The sequence below is a fragment of the Plectropomus leopardus genome, chromosome 17 (genome assembly GCF_026936395.1).
Source record: "Plectropomus leopardus strain MGB_pleo_1.0 chromosome 17, ASM2693639v1, whole genome shotgun sequence".
NCBI classification, from domain to species: Eukaryota; Metazoa; Chordata; class Actinopteri; order Perciformes; family Serranidae; genus Plectropomus; species Plectropomus leopardus.
The window spans coordinates 2,134,974-2,155,872 of NC_142192.1; the positions used below are offsets into that span (position 1 = coordinate 2,134,974).

General features: G+C 37.3%; 2 protein-coding genes across 3 annotated transcripts; both read right to left on the reverse strand.

Annotated features, from left to right (window-relative positions):
- Window positions 1–481: 481 nt before the first annotated feature.
- Window positions 482–4,658, reverse strand: txnl4a (thioredoxin-like 4A). 2 transcript variants are annotated; one of them, XM_042506484.2, is made up of 4 exons: window positions 4,509–4,658; window positions 4,034–4,213; window positions 1,021–1,124; window positions 482–923 (listed from the first exon to the last, which is right to left on the reverse strand). In XM_042506484.2, exons 2-4 carry the CDS (start codon window positions 4,184–4,186, stop codon window positions 752–754), a joined length of 429 nt encoding a protein of 142 aa, XP_042362418.1. In that variant the 5' UTR covers window positions 4,187–4,213; window positions 4,509–4,658; the 3' UTR covers window positions 482–751. The 2 variants fall into 2 exon arrangements, with proteins under 2 accessions (XP_042362418.1, XP_042362417.1); XM_042506483.2 differs by having other exon boundaries at window positions 4,474–4,633.
- A 1,269-nt stretch (window positions 4,659–5,927) lies between these two features.
- LOC121957620 (E3 ubiquitin-protein ligase znrf2-like) lies at window positions 5,928–19,278 on the reverse strand. Its single transcript, XM_042506305.2, has 4 exons — window positions 18,528–19,278; window positions 14,377–14,472; window positions 9,962–10,067; window positions 5,928–6,831 (listed from the first exon to the last, which is right to left on the reverse strand). The coding sequence occupies exons 1-4, from the start codon at window positions 18,853–18,855 to the stop codon at window positions 6,774–6,776; spliced, it is 588 nt and encodes a 195-aa protein (XP_042362239.1). The 5' UTR covers window positions 18,856–19,278; the 3' UTR covers window positions 5,928–6,773.
- Between the last annotated feature and the right edge of the window lie 1,621 nt (window positions 19,279–20,899).

The window sequence follows — 20,899 nt, forward strand, 5'->3', positions numbered from 1 at the left end:
AACTATGGGGAATGGGCAGCTTGGTTAGAAATTGCAAGAAATTAGCAGTTAGAAAATTATATTTAAAATGTAGGTAAAAATGTCTAAGGGGAAAAAATCTAGGGGAAAAAGTATATTTCTCTGTATCATAATTTCATATTTAAAATTGTTACAAAATTATATATTTTTTTCAGGACTTTTTGCCAAGTCTTGTTCACCTTGTTTGATTTTTTTTTTTCTTGTACTTTTTACAATTTTTTTTTGCTACTTTTTGGGTAATTTCTTCTTTTTTTGCTCATTGCATTTTCCCCATGTTTTTTAGAAAGCAGACCAATTTGGTCAGGTTACAAAAGTTTAACTACTGTGGGCACAAAGTTTCTCTCACACAGTATTTGTGGGTAGCTGTGTTCATTTCATACATTTTCCCCATTCTAAGCAACCGTACTGTGTAAATGACATTGAAAAGACAGCTAGCAACAACTGAAGGGAACCTTCAGCAAAATAACTTCCATATGGAAATATCCATCCATGTTTATTTGTAATATTGAAATATGAAGATTTTACTTGCTATTCAAGAAACTGAACATGTTGGTCAACACCCAAAACACAAGTGGCACAATAACGCAACACAATCATAATCATTAATAAGAATATTGTCCTGGTTCACAAAAACAAATATGTTGAAAAATATCTTCTATATCTTGTAGTCTCTGTCATGTCACAAAACATCAGAAAAAAAAACTCCTGAAAAAAGTTGGGGTGAAAATAAAACTCAATATCTGTATTTAGTGGAATAATCCTTCGGAGACACCACCAGACCCCGTCCTTTCCTTGCTCCCCGGTACACTGTCTCAACAATGTCTATCATCTCCTGCTTGTCCTCCATCGTCCAGTTGATCTTGTTGTTGTTGCCGGTGCCCAAATCAATCATGATATGTTTGTTCCTGAAAAACACCATAAAACAACTGAGTTTATATAAATCCCATTACAACAAGGAATATTTACACTGATATTTTTAAATGGAAACGCTGAGTGCCTTACCTGAAGAAGAACATGACGGTGCAGGGGTCGTATAACTCGTACATCTTGTTGAAGTCGGGCACTTCTGTGATGTCCACCAGATAAATGACTGCAAAATTCTTTACCTGTCAGGAGACACCATAGAGTATTAATAAAATCTTATCATTATGAAACAAAAAACCCAACACTTTCAACGTTACTGACAGAACAACAAAACAGGGAAAGATCATTTCTGGATTAAAAAATAAAAATCTATTGATATTTCATTATTATTACAACCCCAATTCCAAGAAAGTTGGGACACTGTGTAAAATATAAAAACAAAATGCAATGATTTGCAAATTCTTTGTGATCTATAATCAATTAAAAAGAAAAAAAAGAATGTTCAAACTGATAAACTTTATTATTTTCTTGTAAATATACATTCATGCTTCAACACATACCAAAAGGTTGGGGCAGGGGCATATTTACCACTGTTTTACATCATCCTTTCTTTAATAACACTTAAGTGTTTGGAAGCTGAGGACACTAATTGTTAAAATTTTGAAAGTGAAATTCTTTCCCTTTCTTGCTTTATATATAACTTTGGTTGCTCAACAGTCCAGGGTCACCATTGCGCTTCATAATACTCCACACATGTTGAATGGGAGTCAGGTCTCGACTGCAGGCAGGTCAGTGTAGTAGCTGCACTCTTTTACTATGAAGCCACTCTGTTCAAACACTTGTCTTGCTGAAATAAGAAGGGACATCCCTGAAAAATACATCATCTGAATAGCACCGTATGTTGCTCCAAAACCTGTATGTACCACTCAGCAATCATGGTGCCTTCACAGATATGCAAGCTATGATGCCGTGGACACAAACACCATCACAGCTGCTGGCTTTGAGCTTTGAGCTGTTAACAATTTGGATGCTCCTTTTCCTTTTTAGCCCAGAGGACACCATGTCCATAATTACCAAAAAAACATTTGAAATGTGGACTCATCAGACCACAGCACACTTTTCCACTTTGTGTCAGTCTGTTTCAGATGAGCTTGGGTCCAGAGAAGTCTGCAGTGTTTCTGGATGTTGTTGATATCTGGCTTTCACTTTGCATGGTAGAGTCTGAACTTGAGTTTGTAGATGCAGAGATGATCTGTGTTTACTTACAATGGTTTTCTTAAATGTTTCCGAGCCCATGGCGTAAAATCCTTTATTCAATCATGCTGGCTTTTAATGCAGTGCAGCCTAAGGGGTCAAAGGTCACAAGTATTCAATGTTGGTTTATCAGCCTTGCCCCGTGTGCTCAGAGATTTCTCTGGATTCTCTGAATTTTTTGGTGATGTTATGGATTGTACACTGTGAAATCCTTGAGTGGTAAAGCTTGTGCTGTCTCTGCTTGTAAACAACTTAGTCTTTTGAGGATGACCCTATCGAACCCTGACCAATATTGTCATCTGTTACCAATTAACCTGTTTACCTGTGGATGGTGTATAACTGGTGATTTTTATGCATTCCATAACTTTCCCAGTCTTTTGTCGCCCCTGTCCAAACTCTTTTGGAACGTGCTGCAGGCATCAATTTAAGAATGAGAGTATATTTATAAAAAAAAAAAAACTTTATCAGTTTGTATGTAGTTCAAACCAGATTTGCAACTGCATTTTGTTTTATTTTTGTTTTACACAGCGTCTTGGCTTTTTTAGAACTTGGATTTTATTGTTATCATCATATTTCATTTTTAAAACACTTGTTACTTGCTTTGCCAGTTCACATTACCAAGCATGTAATACATTTAGTTGTTTGCATGACGGTAACACTGGCTACATGTCAACCTACATTCAACAGTTCATTGTAAGATATCAACCAATATTAAACACACTGTTCACTGACTGTCACAAACCTCCTAAGTTTTACCTGCAGTACCTCACCTCTTATGTGTACTGCTGAAACATAGGCATGCTTAAATAAGCTTCAAACAGAGTAAAACGTCAATGACTGCGCTGCCTCAGCTTTTAACGGTTTTGATAGCTTTGGACAGCATGTCCTTTAAAAGGTCTACAAAATTCTGACTGAGAGAAAGACACCCCAACATAACATACTGTAATAGGAATCTTAGCAGTAAAATCTGCAGTAAACTGCCACGAGCAGCGAACACTGTGATGAAAATAGTGATGAATCTTCACATTCCTTCAACAGACAGCATAAATCTAACATAAAATAATTTGCAGTATCGGAGAAAAGGACTCGCATATGATTTTCAGCTGCAAAATCAATGTGATTTCCAGCTGTGGTCAAGTCAGACAATAAACTGTATCACTTCTGTTGGTTTTAACAGCTGAATGCGCAAAGTGTCAACGATTAACCACCAAAAGTGTTTTTGTCTAGACACGTGGGTCTATAGGTTAACTGGGATACTCTTCAGTTTACTGCACTGCACCCAACCCCGGTCTGGTAGGAGCTGGTGGTGCAGCTCATTACTGCCAATAACACCATCCTGGCCCAAGTAAGGGTGAGTGAGTTAGTGAGTAAGCAAATCAATTATAAGCCATAAACCCCCTTTAGCATTCGTACTTATTACTGTTAGCTCTGTTTTCACCTTTAGCAGTGTCAGCACAGGTAGAGCTGCTCACAAAGGTAACAATGCGAAAGGGGTTTTGTGGTCAAAATGAAGCCACTGAATCACTGGGGCAACCTTGATGAGACTGGAGGTGGGCATAATAAAACAGAACATGTTTAACTTAAATATAAGGCTTGAATCTAACATACAAACATCCTGAATATTTTCTGTTGCTGTTAACTTGATGGTACTGAAAGACAAGTTCTTTTAGTTTAATATTGACAAATACATAACACATATATGTTCTCTCTATGAAAATGCATCTTTCTATTTAGTTTATCATTTTATGGACATGCATCTCCCGCTGTGTGAGGTGCATGTCCATAAAATGATGCACCTCACACAGCGGGAGATGCAACTACGCTAGTTAAGATAGCAAGGGGGAGCTAATGATGCTAATGCAAGAACACACGATCAGACAGTGATGTCAAGCAAAACCTTTTCAGCGATGCTGTAGAGAACTTCGTCCATCTTCATACACGTCGGGTCCCAGTCGTGTCCAAAGCGGATCACGAGGACTCGGTCCTCCTCAGACAGGATGGCTTGATCCACTTGCCAGCCATTATGGAGATGTGGTAGCATGTACGACATCTTGATCCTCAGCTGTCAACTCCCGATCTGAAAAATAACATTTGACTTTAACTTCACTTAACTGGAGGGGTAGCGAGAGTAACGTTGATTCAACAACCGGTAAATAAGGACCTCTGCTCATTGCTTGTCTACGCTAGTACCGTGAGAAATGTGCAGTTAGCCTTCTGACGCTACATATCGGTACCGTTAGCCTGTGAGCTAGCCGAGAAAAAAAAGTCTGAAAGGGGGAAGAATGAAACTTTACTAGTTTGATAGAAACTATGAATAATTAGTGCGGAAACGCTTACCTTTAAATAAAAAGGAGTGCGTATGAAAAACGAACCTTGTTAACTTTACTCTAAAGCAAAACCGCAACACTCCGAACTGCTGCTCCTGTTGTGGAGGCTGCTGTAGTATCGTAAATGTTACGTTTTTTTACACGTCATCAAGAGAGCGACAGCGTGGCCAGGACGTGCTTTCGTCACTCATGTGTTATTGTAATAGGTGTGTGGTGGTATTGTACATGTGTTTATGTTTTTTTTTGTGAATTGTATTTGAATCTGTCTTAGATGATTTAAAAAAAAATATGTGTGTGTTTGTGTGTGTGTGTGTGTGTGTGTATACGTGTGTGTGTGTATGTATGTATGTGTGTGTGTGTGTGTGTGTGTGTGTGTGTGTGTGTGTATGTATATATTACATTAAAGATAAAATGTTGGAGGCACTTCCAAAACTTAAACATTGAGAAGTCAGTTTGGAAAGATAAATATGAATACAAAATTTAATTAACTTTATGACTTTACTAACTTAAGTGCTGTATTTTATACAAGGGGAATACAAAACAAATAAAAGGAATATAATTATATATAGATCAAATACACTTCATAAAACCAAGACTATCTTTACATAAGATCGGTATGAAGATGGACTCATTGGTTTTTGTAGGGTGAATTTTTAAGTACCAACACTTCTCCAATCAATATGATGGACTTGAAATGTCAGTAAAAGTATCCGCTGCCGAACCACCAGACTACAGAGCAGCTTCTTTCCCCAGGCTGTGAAACTCCTCAACTCCTCCAACACCAAAAGTGCAAGTGTATTTGTAAATAACAAATAAATCTACCTTCTTCTTCTTCTAGTAAAGATAACTATTCTATATCTCTCTAGCTTGTGGTTCTAATCTGTATTACATGCTATATAATGTAAATATGAGGAAAGTACTGTCAGATTACAATAGTACAATGCTATCCGTTTCCTGAGAAAAAAAACATTCTCCTTTGCTGTTGGAAAACTACCGTCTGTGATACTCATACGTTTATTACCAAAGCTAGTCAGACAAATGAGGCATATCTCTGCAACACCTTCAGTAAGAGAAAAGCTGACATTTCTTTAGACTGCTCATTTTCTCAACAAATGGAAAGAACACTCAGCCCATGTCTCTGCATGCCCACGTCTAGGGAGTCATTCATCTTCACTGACGTCTCTCTGCTGGCAGAACTTATTCAGCTGTCTTGTCTTTGTATTGTAGTAGTGGAAATTCTTTGGCAAGTTTCACAACAGCAAACTGCAGACAGTCCTTAATTTAGACATCCATACATGCTATGAATACTGCTTTAAAAAGAACTATTTTTGAAATATGTAATGCCTTGTTCCCCTTCCTCTTCTTCCTCTTGTCTCAAATGCATCTCATTAGAGGATGACTCATTTCCTTTACATAAAAAAATACACTTTTACATTGGCATATTTAATAGTTTGTATGCAGTACTGGGACACAAAGACAAGACATTTATTGTTGTGCAATTCATTACAGTACAAGTAGAAAGGACAATGGACATGGTTCAAAGGTTATAGAAAAACTTTCCAGTCTATGACATAGCAGCATATTATGGCACTCCTTAGAGTATGACTCATTATTAGATATGTTTATCTTTAACTTCACCACAAAACTACACAATCACATTACTGTGGTTCTCAATGGACAAGTGATTAACAAAGTCCAACTATTTCACGTTAGACTATTTGGTCTATGACACGATTGTTTAACAAAATTGATTTCACAAATTTCACAATAAAATTCGGATCTATTCCGTAACTACCATCAACACTGTAATCATCCCTTAAAGCTGAAAAAAGGCATTCATAATTCTGAATGGCTGTTTTTTCACATTGCACAACATCAGCCTTCAGCCTTCCGATCAAGTCTGAACAGTCTCTTTATCTAAACCTCTGCTGGAAAGAGACGTTCCACTATGTTTGTTATACAAGTCCTCTGCTATAAAACCACACCCTGTTCAGCTTAACAGTTCCCATCAGATCACAGGTTGCATGAAGCCACATAAGGCCAGCAGGTGGCATAAAGAACATTCACATATTTTCTGGAGACGCAGTGACTCCACCAGTGGTTCTTTGAACATCCAACGGCGTCTAGAGGAACATATCTGAAATCTGTCTTTCTTCCATGAGGCAATATGAAAAATCCTGTGCACATTAATGTCTTACAATCCCTGAGGAGCGCTGGGACTCGTCCAGACCAGACAGTGTTGGGATGAGATCAGGGCACACAGTCGACCACACTGATGTACAGTAGACTGAAACTGTACTCCTGCAGCTCCTAGTCGGCGGGATGCTCCGGACATGAGCGATTCACCTCAAACCACTCGTCTATACACCTGAAACAGGCAGAGGAGGACAACAAGGGAGTTGGTCTCTTGTGATTGAAGCTAGTGGAGAAAGAGCTGAATTACATTTAACTCCAATTCAAACCTATACATTTTATAAATTCAACACTTGGCATCTTTATCATCTTTATGTTACCTGGTTGGCAATGCCTGTTCTTAAAATGTTTCATTCACCAACGGATTCAATACTTGTGGTCCTCTGATTGAATAGATGATCGAGCATCTATATGTGCATATGCAACATATCCTTGCAGCTGGTATGATATCTTACAAAATGCACACACAATGATGTCCAACAAATAAGCAAACCATGAACGGTGTCATCACGTTACATATTTAATCTAATGTTATGTACTTAAAGTAAAGTTACATAGGTTAGGTGCAGGAAAGGTTGAGTTTACAAAAAGAATCATGCTTGTGCGCCTTTATGTTACATAGTAAACATAAAGTTTCATAGGTTAGGTTTAGGACATAAACCCAGCTAGTAAGTTTTAGTTCTAAAAACGATCTAAGAATGGTACAATGCAACCAATGCAGTGTTTTAGTAATGTTCTCAGCAGCAAGTTTCTTTTTTTGGTTCCCAGAATGTTCTTCTTACAGTTATGGTAACATTCTCCATGAACAAAGAAAAATGCTAAAAATGTTATATATTTAATTATTTATTTTTGTATCATATCACATATCACATTACATTACATTTTCATAAAAAATGGTCTGTAACCTCAGGCCTCAATAATATGTACTAAATGTTGCTTTGAAAATGTGCTTCCTTTGTTCTTATGCAACATTGTGGGAAAGTTTTACAAAAGAGCATTTTATGATCTGTCACCTCTCACAAACCCAAAACATCCTCATAATTTTGCAAATAAAACATAACGCCTTAGTCAGCATCTAATGTTACAGGGACATTTTTTAAAAAATAATAATAAATATTTTTAAAACGTTCTTTGAAAATTAGATTACATTTGTTCTTTAACATTATTGCAACTTGTAGGTAACGTTAGTTGGAACGGCCAGCTTGGAAGTTTTAGGTTAAGGCAATAAAGTTTAGGAGGTTTAATTGAGGAAAAGAATCTTGGTTGGTCAACATAACTTCATGTACATCAAGCCCATTCTTATTCTTTAGTAAACAAATACCGCTGCTTGGTCAGTGATTTCTGCATCAGACACTAACACCAAGAGCCACCATCAGAATGTATCAGGTAACAAAGCGGCTAGAAAGCACCATTCATGGCAGTGTGATACAACACTGGTTGGCATCAGTTAGAAATGCTGCAAATAACAACGTAATATAAGAAGCTACAAAGTCCCTAAAGGGTGAGCAGGAGGGAAGGAGGATGGGTCCAACGAACCCCAGACTTTCACCCAGGAGCCTTGTGTTCGCTTCCATTATGAATGTTGAGCCAAACCATGTTTTTTTCTACGCCAAACCATGTGCTTTGGTTGCACAAGGAAATACATGTACATACAAGGTGCTTTATCGACGTACCTTTATTTTGAAAAAGACTGTTTGCGTCTAACAAGCAGAAACTGTACACTTAACGTGAAAACCGAAGTGTATTTCGAAAATGCAATTAACAGGCATAAATGAACACGCCGTCCCAGAGAGTCAACAACAAACACAGGAGGATACATGGCACTTAATATGTTAACGTGAACTGATGAGGCAACGATATTTGTTGAGTTGGGATTAGAACATGTTGGTACTTAATGAAAATTTACATAGGTAAGGTTTAGGAAAAGAAACGTGATGAAGAACATAAAATTACATTCACTTGGTTTCACACGGTATACTGGTCTCCTGGGAGAAAGACCTGTGTTTGTTTGAGTCATCATCACCCCAATCTGCCTCCTCATGCAGACTTTCCCTCTTCATACAACCTCCTTCTTTACTCTCATCAGCACATTGGTCATGTGACAACAGCCTGAAAAGCTTTCAATAGTTTCAAGCTTTAAATAAATGAACTAGCTGTAAACAAGACAGTATGACTTTTTTTTCCACTGTGACATATGTTGTTCCAACACGTTCTCATCCCAACTCGTCACATATTGCAGCCTTGTCAGCGGACTTCTGCATTTACATATTACAAGTTAGGTATGCTTCTGCGTCTGTTGTTTACGCTCCAGGATGTTGCTATGATGATGTCCACAAATGCACATAGTGGGATAACATGGCTCATGGTTGTGTTTAGGCAACAACAGCACAGATGGTTAGGTTCAAGGGACAAAGTCACGGGTAGCAAGGTTTAAGGAAAGGAGGTCCTTGGTAAGGTGTAGAAAAATACAAAAAAGGCAAACACTGGACTCTCGCATCAAAGTTTGTGGTACCCATCAACCTCTCCTCCTGCTCACGCTAAAGGCACCTTTGTGCTCCTTATATTTGGTCATTACCGGCAGCGTTTCAGCCTGACGCCGTCCTGATACGTTTTATGCGCATGCATCAGGTTCCATCTGGCCATGTTCTCAAGTGACGCCATGCATGCACGTGTTAGGATGATGCACCGGGTTCCCTCCAGCTGTCCGCCATCATATAATAAAATCATGAACGATGCTGTCTAGCTGTGCTCTCACCTGATGCTGTCTGGCGTGACATTTAGCGTCACTCACTTACGCCAAAAGCACAGACAGAGCAGAGCTATTCAACTAGTTCGGGACATTGAAGGGGCTGGTGGTTCTGGCCCTTAAGACACATGTCATTTGTTATGTAGAGGCATTTTTTCAGTTATGACAATAGTTACAAAGTTTAAAATTGTCAAGAAACACTTTGTTTCACTGTTTCTCCATCCTCCTATTTTCATTTTTGGTATTTCCACAAAAATATACAGATGTTTTGAATTTACAGCTTTTTTTATCTAATGCCTGCAAAAGTAAGAAACTAATAAGTCTAACTAGGTCTTGCATAGTGTGAGCTCTATTATGAAAATCTAGTAATGTCTGTATTACCGGAACACTTTGACATTTCAGGAAACACGCTGATTTGGTGTCGCAGGAAGTCTGATACCACTTTCGCATTTGCATGCTAAAAGTGAAGCCGTCTCTGTTTACACTTGGTTTTTTGCGTGTGTCAAACTATTTTTTTCTACACTCTGTTTATTTATGCCTGTTTGTGTGTGTTAGTTACCCTTTATGGTAGATACAGAGGCAGGGCAGCCTGGCAATGGTGTCTCCCTGCTCCAGCTCTTCTAAACAGATGGCACATTCCCCAGAGTCTCTGGACAGGATGTCCTCTGAGAAAGACAATACAGACAGAAACAAGATGAAAAAGAGCTGCCTCGCACACCAAACCATGCATCAGATGCTCAGTGAGATCACTGAATCCTGCACAACCATCTGTTTATCACTTGTTACCTGCTGTACCTGCAGCAGGGATAGTCTGACCCACCCCCGCTAAGGTACTGTGAGGCCCCCAAACATTTTCTAATTTACAATTAAAATAAAGTGATTCACACAGGGAATTGTTTTTGTACTTTTAGTGTACATAAAGTGCCAGAGTGAATACAACAGCATCAAAACAGAGCTTGTTTATAAAAAAAAGTGCCAGTGGAGGATCCCCCCACACCCCAGACAGAGGTCTTAACTAAACTTCTAATGTCCTAAATTCATGGAAATTTCCTTAAATCCTACATATGAGCTTAGCTCCTGGAAAAATCCTAATATCTTAGAAATGTCCTAAAATAATAGAAATGTCCCAACATTTTTGAAATGCCCTAAAACCAGAGAAATATCCTAAAATCCTAGTAACGTTCTGAAATCTGAGAAATGTCCTAAAATTCTAGAATTGTCCTGAAATCCTGGTAACATCCTAAAATCCTTGAATTGTAAAACAAAATCCTAAAAATATCCTGAAATCCTAGAAACTTCCTACAATCTTAGAAACGTCCTAAAATCCTGGAAAAGTCCTTAAATCCTAGAAACATCCTAAACTCCTACAAATGTTCTAAAATCCTAAAAATGTTCTAAAACCTGAGGAATGTCCTAAAATCCAGGAAAAGTCCTAGAATCCTAGAAACATCCTAAAGTCATAGAAATGTCACAAATTACTAGAAACATGAAATGAGCTGCTGTGACTGGCCCCTGGCCTCCTGTTATTTTGCAAAAGTGCCCCCCAAGCAAAGCAAGCTGAGTATCTCTAATCTACAGGGTTGCAGTGAATCAATATGCTGTCTCCAGAGGGAGAAGATTGTGACATATGGAATGGATCCACTTTTTATGATCCCTTTCTTTATTTAATAGTTTGATGATATATTTTAAAAACAGGTTCTGAGTCACATGTTTACCTGCACATTTAGCTCTGACAGGCCTTAGTGTCAATACCTGAGGGGAAGGAGTAATTATGACTGTTTGCTGCTGTATATGCGCTCATGTTTAAAAGAATCCTGCAGGAAAGCTAAGATAGACTCATTTACATGCACTTATGAAAATATTGATTTTATAGGTTTTACACATCTGTGTGCATGTGATAAGCTACAACACGCTGTGCAGTCTACGAGCTGCACATGAACCCTGTATTTATCAGTAACATGCTACTGTGGGTGTGTGTCAGCTGGAAACTGTGAGCGCATGTCTCCACACACACATCAACACGTAAAGATGAGGCACAGTCTACTCGTTTGTTTACATGCAGCACTGTCAATTCTGAATGCCTCTGCATGCACAGTGTGTGTAGAGACAACTGCACAGACAACATTTGTTTGCCTTTCCTGTGTGTGCACATGTAGGTGTGTGTGCACTATGCAGATGCTCACACACAGGGAGCCTGCACACAAATACACGTGGCTGTGTAAACGTGTGGCTACATCACAGAGCTGCAGATCTGCATGTGTAACACAGAGGACAGGTGCATGTCTGTGGATAATGTGTTTGTGAAAAATAAACTTTATGAAACTTTTCATGCAAGACTTATATTAACTCATAATACTCTTCATGATCCAGTTGTAGAAAATGGCATGAGTCTATTATTGTTATATATATACTGTATATATATATATTACTGAGTAACTTTTGAATAAGTAGATTTTTCAGCTGCATTTATGTACAATTTTGAGGTATTTGCACTTGATTACCTCCACTCTACGCTACTTTATACATACTTTCCTTTCTTCTCCATTACATTAACCCTTTGAAACCTGAGCAACGGCTTGATTTCTCTCAAAAACATGGGAAGAAGGCAACGAGCAACAAAACAAGAAATGGCCCAAAAAATAGCAAGAAATTGGCAAAAAGAAAAAGAGAATTACCCGAAAAGTAATTAAAAAATGCAAAACAAAAAGAAGACAGTAATAAATATTTGATCATGATTATTATAAATATAGTATTTCCATAGTTTTTTCCATTATTTTCCCTAGATTAAAAAAAAAATCCAAATGTATTTATTTCTTACAATTTGTGGAACACATCTTACGCAGTTGCCTTTTTTTCTCATGTTTTTTTTTTTTAAGGAAAGCAGCACAAGGAAACTGAGGTCACTCCAGGTTTTAAAGGGTTAATCTATCTTTTGTCATATTCATAGCGCGTTTTCTGGTTTTTAGTACGCTGTCTATTATCCTTATCTCACCCAATAGCATTTTTTTTCACCTCATGGTGGCATAACTGTAATATTTCTGGTGTTATTTCTGTGCAAATTGGCTTGATTTCTTTCTCAAAAATATGGGAAGATAGCAATGAGCAAAGAACAAAAATGTCCAAAAAATTAGCAAGAAATAAGTGAAAATTTACAAGGAAATTACAAAACTAGTTATTAAATATTAAATATGAAATATTAAAATAATATTTTAAAAAAATTAAAAATTAAAAAGCAAACAGGATTTGGGAAAAATTGCTTAAAATCATGATAATTCTGAAACATTATTTTAAATATGTAAGTATGATAATTATACTGATATTTTTTTCTAAATCTATTCCTTGCATGCAAGTTGCTCAAGTTGCCTTTTTCCCATGTTTTTGAAAGAAATGCTCTGGGTTCAAAGGTTGAAATACTTGTAAAAAGTGTCAGAAAGCAAAAAAAAAGTGAAAAGTGAAGAAAAGTGTTTCAAAGGGCTAATTTGACAGTTAATACAGTTAATGGTTACCTTGCAGATTAACATTTTACATGAAAAACATGAAAGGTAATAATCAAGTTTAATAAAATAATACCGACACAAAATACTCAACATTTAAGATGTTTTTCTACAATTTTTGAATTTTTTTTAGCCTTTCAGGGCTTTGTAAATCTGTAACATGAAACAATGGATGAAGGAAAAATGACTCTTGGGACTTTTGAACTGCTTGCAGTTCACACTGAGGTATAGCCTGAAGACTGAGTGCAAAGTAACTGTGGGCAGAAATTAATGGCAAATCCTTCAACTTTAAGAAGCTCCTATGCCCTCTTGCACTTTAATTCTTAAACAGATATTTCACTGCAGAAGAGATGGTCTTTGTCATAAAACTGGGCTATTTGTTAATTTATTTTATTTTATTTTATTTTATTTTATTTTATTTTATTTTATTTTATTTTATTTTATTTTATTTTATTTATTATTCCATTTTACCTTTTGATTAATGTTGTATTTATTTTATCTCATTTTATTTGCGGGTTTTATTGCTTTTATTGCTTTTGTTGTTTTAATTTTACCCTCACTCTACCCCAATTTCTTCTCGCTTTTGTTCAATAGGACTGTTTGGCTTTCAGTTGTTCAATCACTGTCTGTGTATCTCATTTCTGCTCTGCTTTGTCGACACACTTCAACTCTACGTAAACTCTGTTTTTAAATGGCTATATAAACAAAGTTATTATGATAAATATAAATGAATTAATATTAATTAATATTATCTCTAAAATAGAAGGACAAAAACTCTTTTGAAATTGGTGCTATATTACCAGAGAAAACAGATAAAGAACTGTGGCATTTGCTTTGCTCAAGAGCTAGACAACCTACAACTACCAGAATGCACTGCTCTGCACAAGACCAATGAATGCTCCTGCTGGAGGATGACACAATGGTGGGCTGCTAACGAATAATCTTGAATTACAGTTAAACAGTAAGCTAAACATGGCTTCTGAAAACATTTGAGCAACTCAGTAACAGAACCTTGGTTTATATTTGACCAGCGCTGCTTCGTTTTACTGTTTGAGCTCTGTTTTTTTCAGTCTTTGCTTTTACTATACAAGAAACAGTATGGCGCCTACCTTCTGTTCACAAATACTTGTATCACAGCTAAAAAGTTCTCTAAAATACATTTTTTGAAAGCATTTGAGCTAAGAAAAAAGCAAATCAGTCACTGAATCTGTTTATATTTGATCGGCACTGCTTCGTTTTATAGCTTGATCTGAGTTTAGTCTTCACTTTTGGTGTCCGTGGTGGTTTGCATACAAAAATGCAAGAGTACAATCTGTAGTTGGAGCAACAGCAGAAGAGTAAGCAAAAATGAGAGTTTGCAGATGAGCAGGGAGGTCAGTTAGCTGGTTAGATGGAGAGAAGTTGACAACAGTTCATTTACTCAAACTAACCCAAAACAAAGCTTGCTGAAAATCAGCAAAGTATCTCTTTAATTTCTTACTGTTGTAGGTGAGGCGCGTTTTGCTGAAACACATCAGCAGGTGCTTCTCTATTTCATCTGATACCATAAACTTGGAACAGACAGGACAGTGGAAGCCTGTGGAGGAAAACACAAAGACAAGAATATGAGGACTTTCTCATAACCTTTTACTGGTAGGCCTATGTACAACAGAGGGGAGAGTTGTGGCAAACTTATCCTTGAAATATCTCAATATTCAATACCATTTTTGATTCCATGGGGGACGTTGAGATAGAGGGCATACAATTTAATATTTTTACAAAAAGACAAACATAACGTGGTTATAACATGACAAGGACACCTTGTCTTTTTCCGGTTATTAGTACCGCAGAATGACCGCAGTAAACATTAACGATTAGAAAGAGAGTACGCCCAGCTGGTACTGGTCTATCAATGTGGGGAAAATGAGAATTGAAACCATTTTAAAAATTCACAATCGATACAGTATGTAACGTTTTGCTGCTCTGTCTGTGCCCAGAGTACACTCTGTGCTCTGAGAGTGTGGTTCAATGCATAAACGAACCGTATCTATACTTCGACAGCTTTCCTAATAGGTTTGGTGGTATCACGGTATACCTGGTACGGTGTACCAGGGTATTTAGAAATCTTGAAGGTATGTTTTTCAGTATAGTCATAAATACAGGTTCTCCTTATTGTATGTGGTGCACAGCACACACCGTCAGAGCTTAGTCTCCAGTCTCTGGGGCGTGGGGAATATCTCCATGTTTTTTACGTCCTATTTGGTGAATTAAGGATTAATTTTGACTAAACCGGAGCTGTTGATGTTGGAAAAATGAACTTACTACCTAGATTACTAGCAAGAGTAAGACAGATGGGTGAGTTTTAATATGTTTCAGTCGAGTTTTATTGATGTGTGTTTTATGTTGAGTTCACAAGGCAATTAAGCCTCGTCAGTCTTCTGTGACCGAGACAAAGTTGAATTCAAAAGGTGTACAGTTGTATTTCTCTGTTGAATAAGGAAAATAGGTGTGAGAATATTATTTTTCTTAACAATTGATTTGTTTCTGTTGTGGCTTTCTTGTCTTGTTTTGTCTTGTCTCGTCTGTAAGGCTGAAAGCACACGTCATATACCTTATACTCTGGTGAAATTTCATGAAAACTTAGATATGCAACACCTCCATGCACTTGCTGGTTCTCTGTCTTCTGTAAACAATCTGCGTCTGAGTCAGATCTACGGCAAAAACACCTCAAAGCTTGCTGTACTGTATGTATGAAATGTACAATCATTTATAATTTGACCCATATACACATGAACTTTGACCCTGTGCATCTTCTCAGCTGCACAAAGATTAATTGGCCAGGAGCTGGCTGACCTGAGATAAGCTGACCTCCTGTTTAACATTATAACACCTCAGGGAGAAAGGGACAACAAATGCATCATATATGCAGGCAGTTATTATCACGGAGTGTGTGTGAGCCTCATGTGTTTTTAAGCCAGAAGAGGAAACGGCCTGTGGACACAGTGTCAGGCCTGCAGGGTAACCGTCACATGATGAGATGAGCAAAGGTTATTGTTATTAGACTTCCTCATCAGGGGAATAACCTGTAAAGGAGGGGAGATCAGAACTGAAATATATTTTTATTGATCTTGTAATAAAAGATGAGGAAAATGGATTTACGTGAAATCTAACAACAATAAGGATCTAGGAAACCATGTAAAAGGTTTGACGTGTTGTTATGGAGCCTCTGTTTTCCACAAAGTTTCAGTTGTTTTTGTTTATTTGTTGATCACAAAAGTTTCTTCATTTTCTCTGCCGTGTTCTGCCTCTATCTTCATTTATATCCACACGGCACATCAAATAATTTTTAAAGCACTTTTGGCTTTAGGGGAGGAGCATACATCTTTAAATGCTGTATTTGTATTTATTATATAGCCGGTTTTAGTAAAGAATATACAGGTCAAAGCCTGCAGGTCAGCAGGTCTGGAAGGCATGTTCTCTTATAAAAAAAAAAAAAAAAATTTTAAAAAATTGGGATTTTTTTCTTTTTTGGGGCAATTTTTATAGAAAACTTTTTTTTTTAAAGAAATTTGTTTTGTATAAATAAAGAAAAGGAAAAAAGCTCTGTTTCCCAGTGACATGGATGTTACAGTCCTGTTATATTTGGGTTCAGTCCTGTTTTTGTAGTTGTGGTCTGCTGTGGAGACAACCCACCAGTTGAGAAACAGCTAGAAAGTCGCACATTCAGGAAGCGTGTGTGTGTGTTTGTATGTGTGTGTTTGTGTGTCAGGCAATGTGTAACCAGCAGGAAGCTCTTATCTGCTGACCTACATTATGCACTCTTCCCTCTCAACCCGAGTGAAAAACAGGCCAGTTTTGCAAAACAGAGGAGAGCTTAAAGAAGAGAGGCAGCAGTTACAGCAGAGCCACCTGTGGCTATGATACAAGTGCACAAGTGCCAAACAAAGAGCTCAGTCATCACACGGCTATTACCATATGCCAGGTATCAGATGTCAAACGGAAAAATACTAAGCAACTTTGACAGCAGCTGTAATGGATATAGCTTATGGTACCTTTTAGGGTATTATCTATTTATGAAATCCTACATGAACTAATATGACAATGGCAAACTCACACTGAGAGCCATAAACACAGAAATATTACAGTTAAACAGCCACATGAGGTGAAAAAATTGCCGCTGGGTGAGATAAGGACAATAGACAGTGTACTAAGAACAATAAATACACTATAAGTAAGGCGAAAAATAGATTAACCCTTTAAAACTTGGAGAATCATGGCTTTTCTTGGGCTACTTTCCTTTCACATTTAAACCTTTGAACTTTGAGCAAATTGCTCCAATGTCTTAAAAAAAACATGGGCAAAAAAGGCAAATCGGCAAATAGTGGTCCATAAATTGCAAGAAATTAGTAGATAATTTTTTTTTTTTAAATCTAGGGAAAATGTCTAGGGAAAAAAAGAAACAAACTAAGGAAAGATATATATACTTTCTGTTTTTACATTTTGCTTATTTTTTTTAATTTCAGGTTTTTGCTAATTTCTTGCTAAGTTTGGGGTCATTTTTTTCCTTTGTTGCTTACTGCCTTCCTCCCATGTCTTTGAGAGAAATCAATGCTATTTGCTCAGGTTTCAAGGGGTTAATATAATGGGGTAGAAAGTACAGTATGTATATGGTAGCTCAGAGTGGAGGTACATGAGTACAAGTACCACAAAAATGTACCAAAATATAGCTGAAAAAGAAATAATTATTTAATAGTTACTGCGTCATTATGTGTCTGCAATTTATTTCAAAAACATGTGAAAAGGCAATAGGCAACTTGGCAATAAATGTTCCGCAAATTGCAAGAAATTAGTAGATTTAGAAAATTGTTTCTTAAAAGGAAAATGTCTGGGGAAAAAAATGAAAAAAGCTTGGGAAAAAAACAAAATTTATAATTAATATTATCACATGTTTAATATTATGTTATGTTTTCCAAGTCTTGTTTGTTTGTATTTTAACTTTATTTTTCATTTTGTTTTGTACTGTTGTTGTTTTTTTGTTTTTGTTTGATTTTTTTGTTTATTTTTTTACTAATTTTAAGGTAATTTTCTTGTACTTTTTACTGATTTATTGCTTTCATCTTTTGTTGCTCATTGTCTTATTCCCATGTTTTTGAAAGAAATCAAGCCAATTTGCGCAGGTTCCAAAGGGTTAAAATAGCCCTATGCACCATTAGGTGTCTGCCCTTTCTTTTAAAAACATGGGGAAAAGACTATGAGCAACTTGGCAAGAAAAGGTGCATAAACTACAAGAAATTTGTACATTTAGATTTAAAAAAAAAGCTAGCATTTTTTTTCAAGACTTGGTTTCCTTGTTTGTTGTTATTTTTTTCATTTTGTTTTGTTATGTTCTGGTTGTCTTTGGTGTTTTAATGTACAGGTAATTTGCTTGTACTTTTTACTAATTCTCGCTAAGTTTTGGGTCATTTCTTCTTTTGTTGCTCATTGCCTTCTTCCAAAGTTTTTGAGAGAAATCGAGTCAATTTGCGCAGGTTTCAAAGTGTTAAAAAAAGCCCCATGCACCATCATGTTTTTGTAAAGTACTGTAAAGGCACCCAGCAATAACACACAGGCTCCCAGGTGTGAATGTGACTGACCCGTGTGTTACAGTCTTACCTCCCAGCAGGTGAGGGGACAGGTGAGCAGGTAGGGAACCTATAAGCAGCCTGTGTCCCTCCGGAGGCAGCTCGCCCCCCTCGTCACCGTCCGTGCCATCGAGGCTCTGATTGAGTACGTGTGACCCCGACCTGCCGCCGGCCGGTATACTAAGCCCAGAGCTGGTTGGCCCTCCACCGGTGTAACGGATCCGGGGGCCATCCGGTCCATTGGTGTACCTGAACCCGGCGATCCGTTCTCCTCCGCTGGCGTTTCCAGATGGCAGGTCGGAGCTGGAATAAGCCCGAGTTCTGCCATCAAACGCTGGGCTGCTCTGCTTGGCCCCCATACCGTCTCAGCTTCACCTCGGTTTTTTTTTTTCTCTGTGCGTTTTAAAGTTTTTAGCCACGACACATGGTTACAGTACAGAGCTGACGGCGACACAGCAAATAAAGGCTGACACGTGAACAACAATAAAGGCGAGCTGATCCAACATGTCACAGTTTGACGGTGCGCCCTGTGCGTAAAGTGCGCACTCACTGACGCATAACTTATTTTTTTTCTTGGCACAGCCCTTCCCTTTTTTCAACAATGGAAAAATAAATCAAACAGATGAAATGTCTTCAGGTATAAGTCTTCAGTTGCTCCACTTCAGACGAGCACGTTAGCGCAGATGTTGACTCGCAGCTCGGCTGCCTTTTACTTTGTTTTTGTGCTCAACTGCGGCCGTCTGGAAAGAAAAATAAAAGCAGGGATTGCCCTCCTCCCCTCTGTGAGGCAGTTCCGTCAAATTACCCCAACTTCACCAGGAGAGCACAACTTCAGCCTTCAAAGTAAAAGCGGTGAGTACAGCGTGCAGGAAAAAACATAATGACAAACTGTGCAAGATCATTTCATTAATATAAAATTAAAGAAAAGTACTTAGTTAATTTAGTTATATTCAGTAGAACACAGATTACTTTTACTGAAGTAAATGATTTGAATAATTTTAACAGCTCTGAGCCACAGATACACAGCACTGTCCTTAACATTTAGGATTTTTGGTTGCCACATGTTTTGTTTGTTGTTTGTTTTAACGCTTTAAAACCTGGATAGACAACAGTTTACTTTTGCTGCAATCAGATGCATTTAATCCTCTGAGACCTAAGACAATTGATTTGATTTCCTGCAAAAAAGATGGGGAAAAAACATGCTGAGCAACTTGGAAAGGAAATGTCACGCAAACTGACCTGAAAATAGCTTGGGTTCGGCAGGGATGGGGGTGATTATTAGATATTATCTAAAAACTAGATATAAATTATGTACAAATTTTTCAACAATATTTTTGAAATTATGTAGTTTTTTGCATACTTTCAATTTCTTTCTACTAATTTCTTGCTATTTTGTGTTGTTAAGTTGCTTGTCACACTCTATCCATGTTTAATCAGGTTTCAAAGGGTTAATTGTGCAAACTGGTATAAAGCACCTTGAGCTAGAAAATGAATTATTTAGCTGTCAGATGCATCAGTTTAACAGCTACAGTGGTTTAAGGGACAGTTTGGTATTTATAAGGGGGAAAGGGGGGTGCAAAAAGGAAAAGACATGTCTAATCATTTTTTAAGCACTGGGGAGGGATTCATTTTTTAAAATCTTGGCTTAGGGGAGGGGCATACAATTTAAATTCTATATCTTATTTATTTTACCACCAGTTTTTAAAGATAACATGCTTTTAAAAATTGGCAAAACTACATCATTTATTATAGCCTTTATGTGTAAAAACAGACATTATTGTTGGATTTTCAAATTTCCCACAGTCCTTGAACATAAAAAAATATAACCAAATCTGAGCACGAAGAAGTGATATATCTATTCTTTAGTCTCATTTAAAATTTGACCCAAAATAAAGTTTGTACAAACTAACCAGCACACACAACAAGAGTGAAAAACGGAGGCTTTTTCAACTTAAACTTACATCTTTTTAACGTTCAAATATTAAAGGCTACGTTTTAACATCTAAAAACTAATTCATACCGGAGGGAGGGTCATGTTCAGTATTTTCCAAGTCACTCAGGAAGGCTCAAGGAAAACTATTTGTAACTTTAGGGAGAGGTAAAACACTCCAGCCACCCTAGTCCTCTGCTAAATAAAGAACAGTCCCTTATAATCAAATTAACAGGCCAGTTTTCCCCAAATGAAAATTCCCCAAAGTTCTTCATGCTTGTAAACTGTCCAACAGGTAGCAAGGACTCCAACCATTACTGGAGATCGGGTAGATAGATGTATATGTACACAGCCTATATATGCAGTGGTGGAGTAAGTACTCTGATCCTTTAGTTAAATAAAAGTCCTGATACTACACCATTGCCAACCAATTTTCTGTTCGGCTAATATTAATTGACTTATCAGCTTGCTTT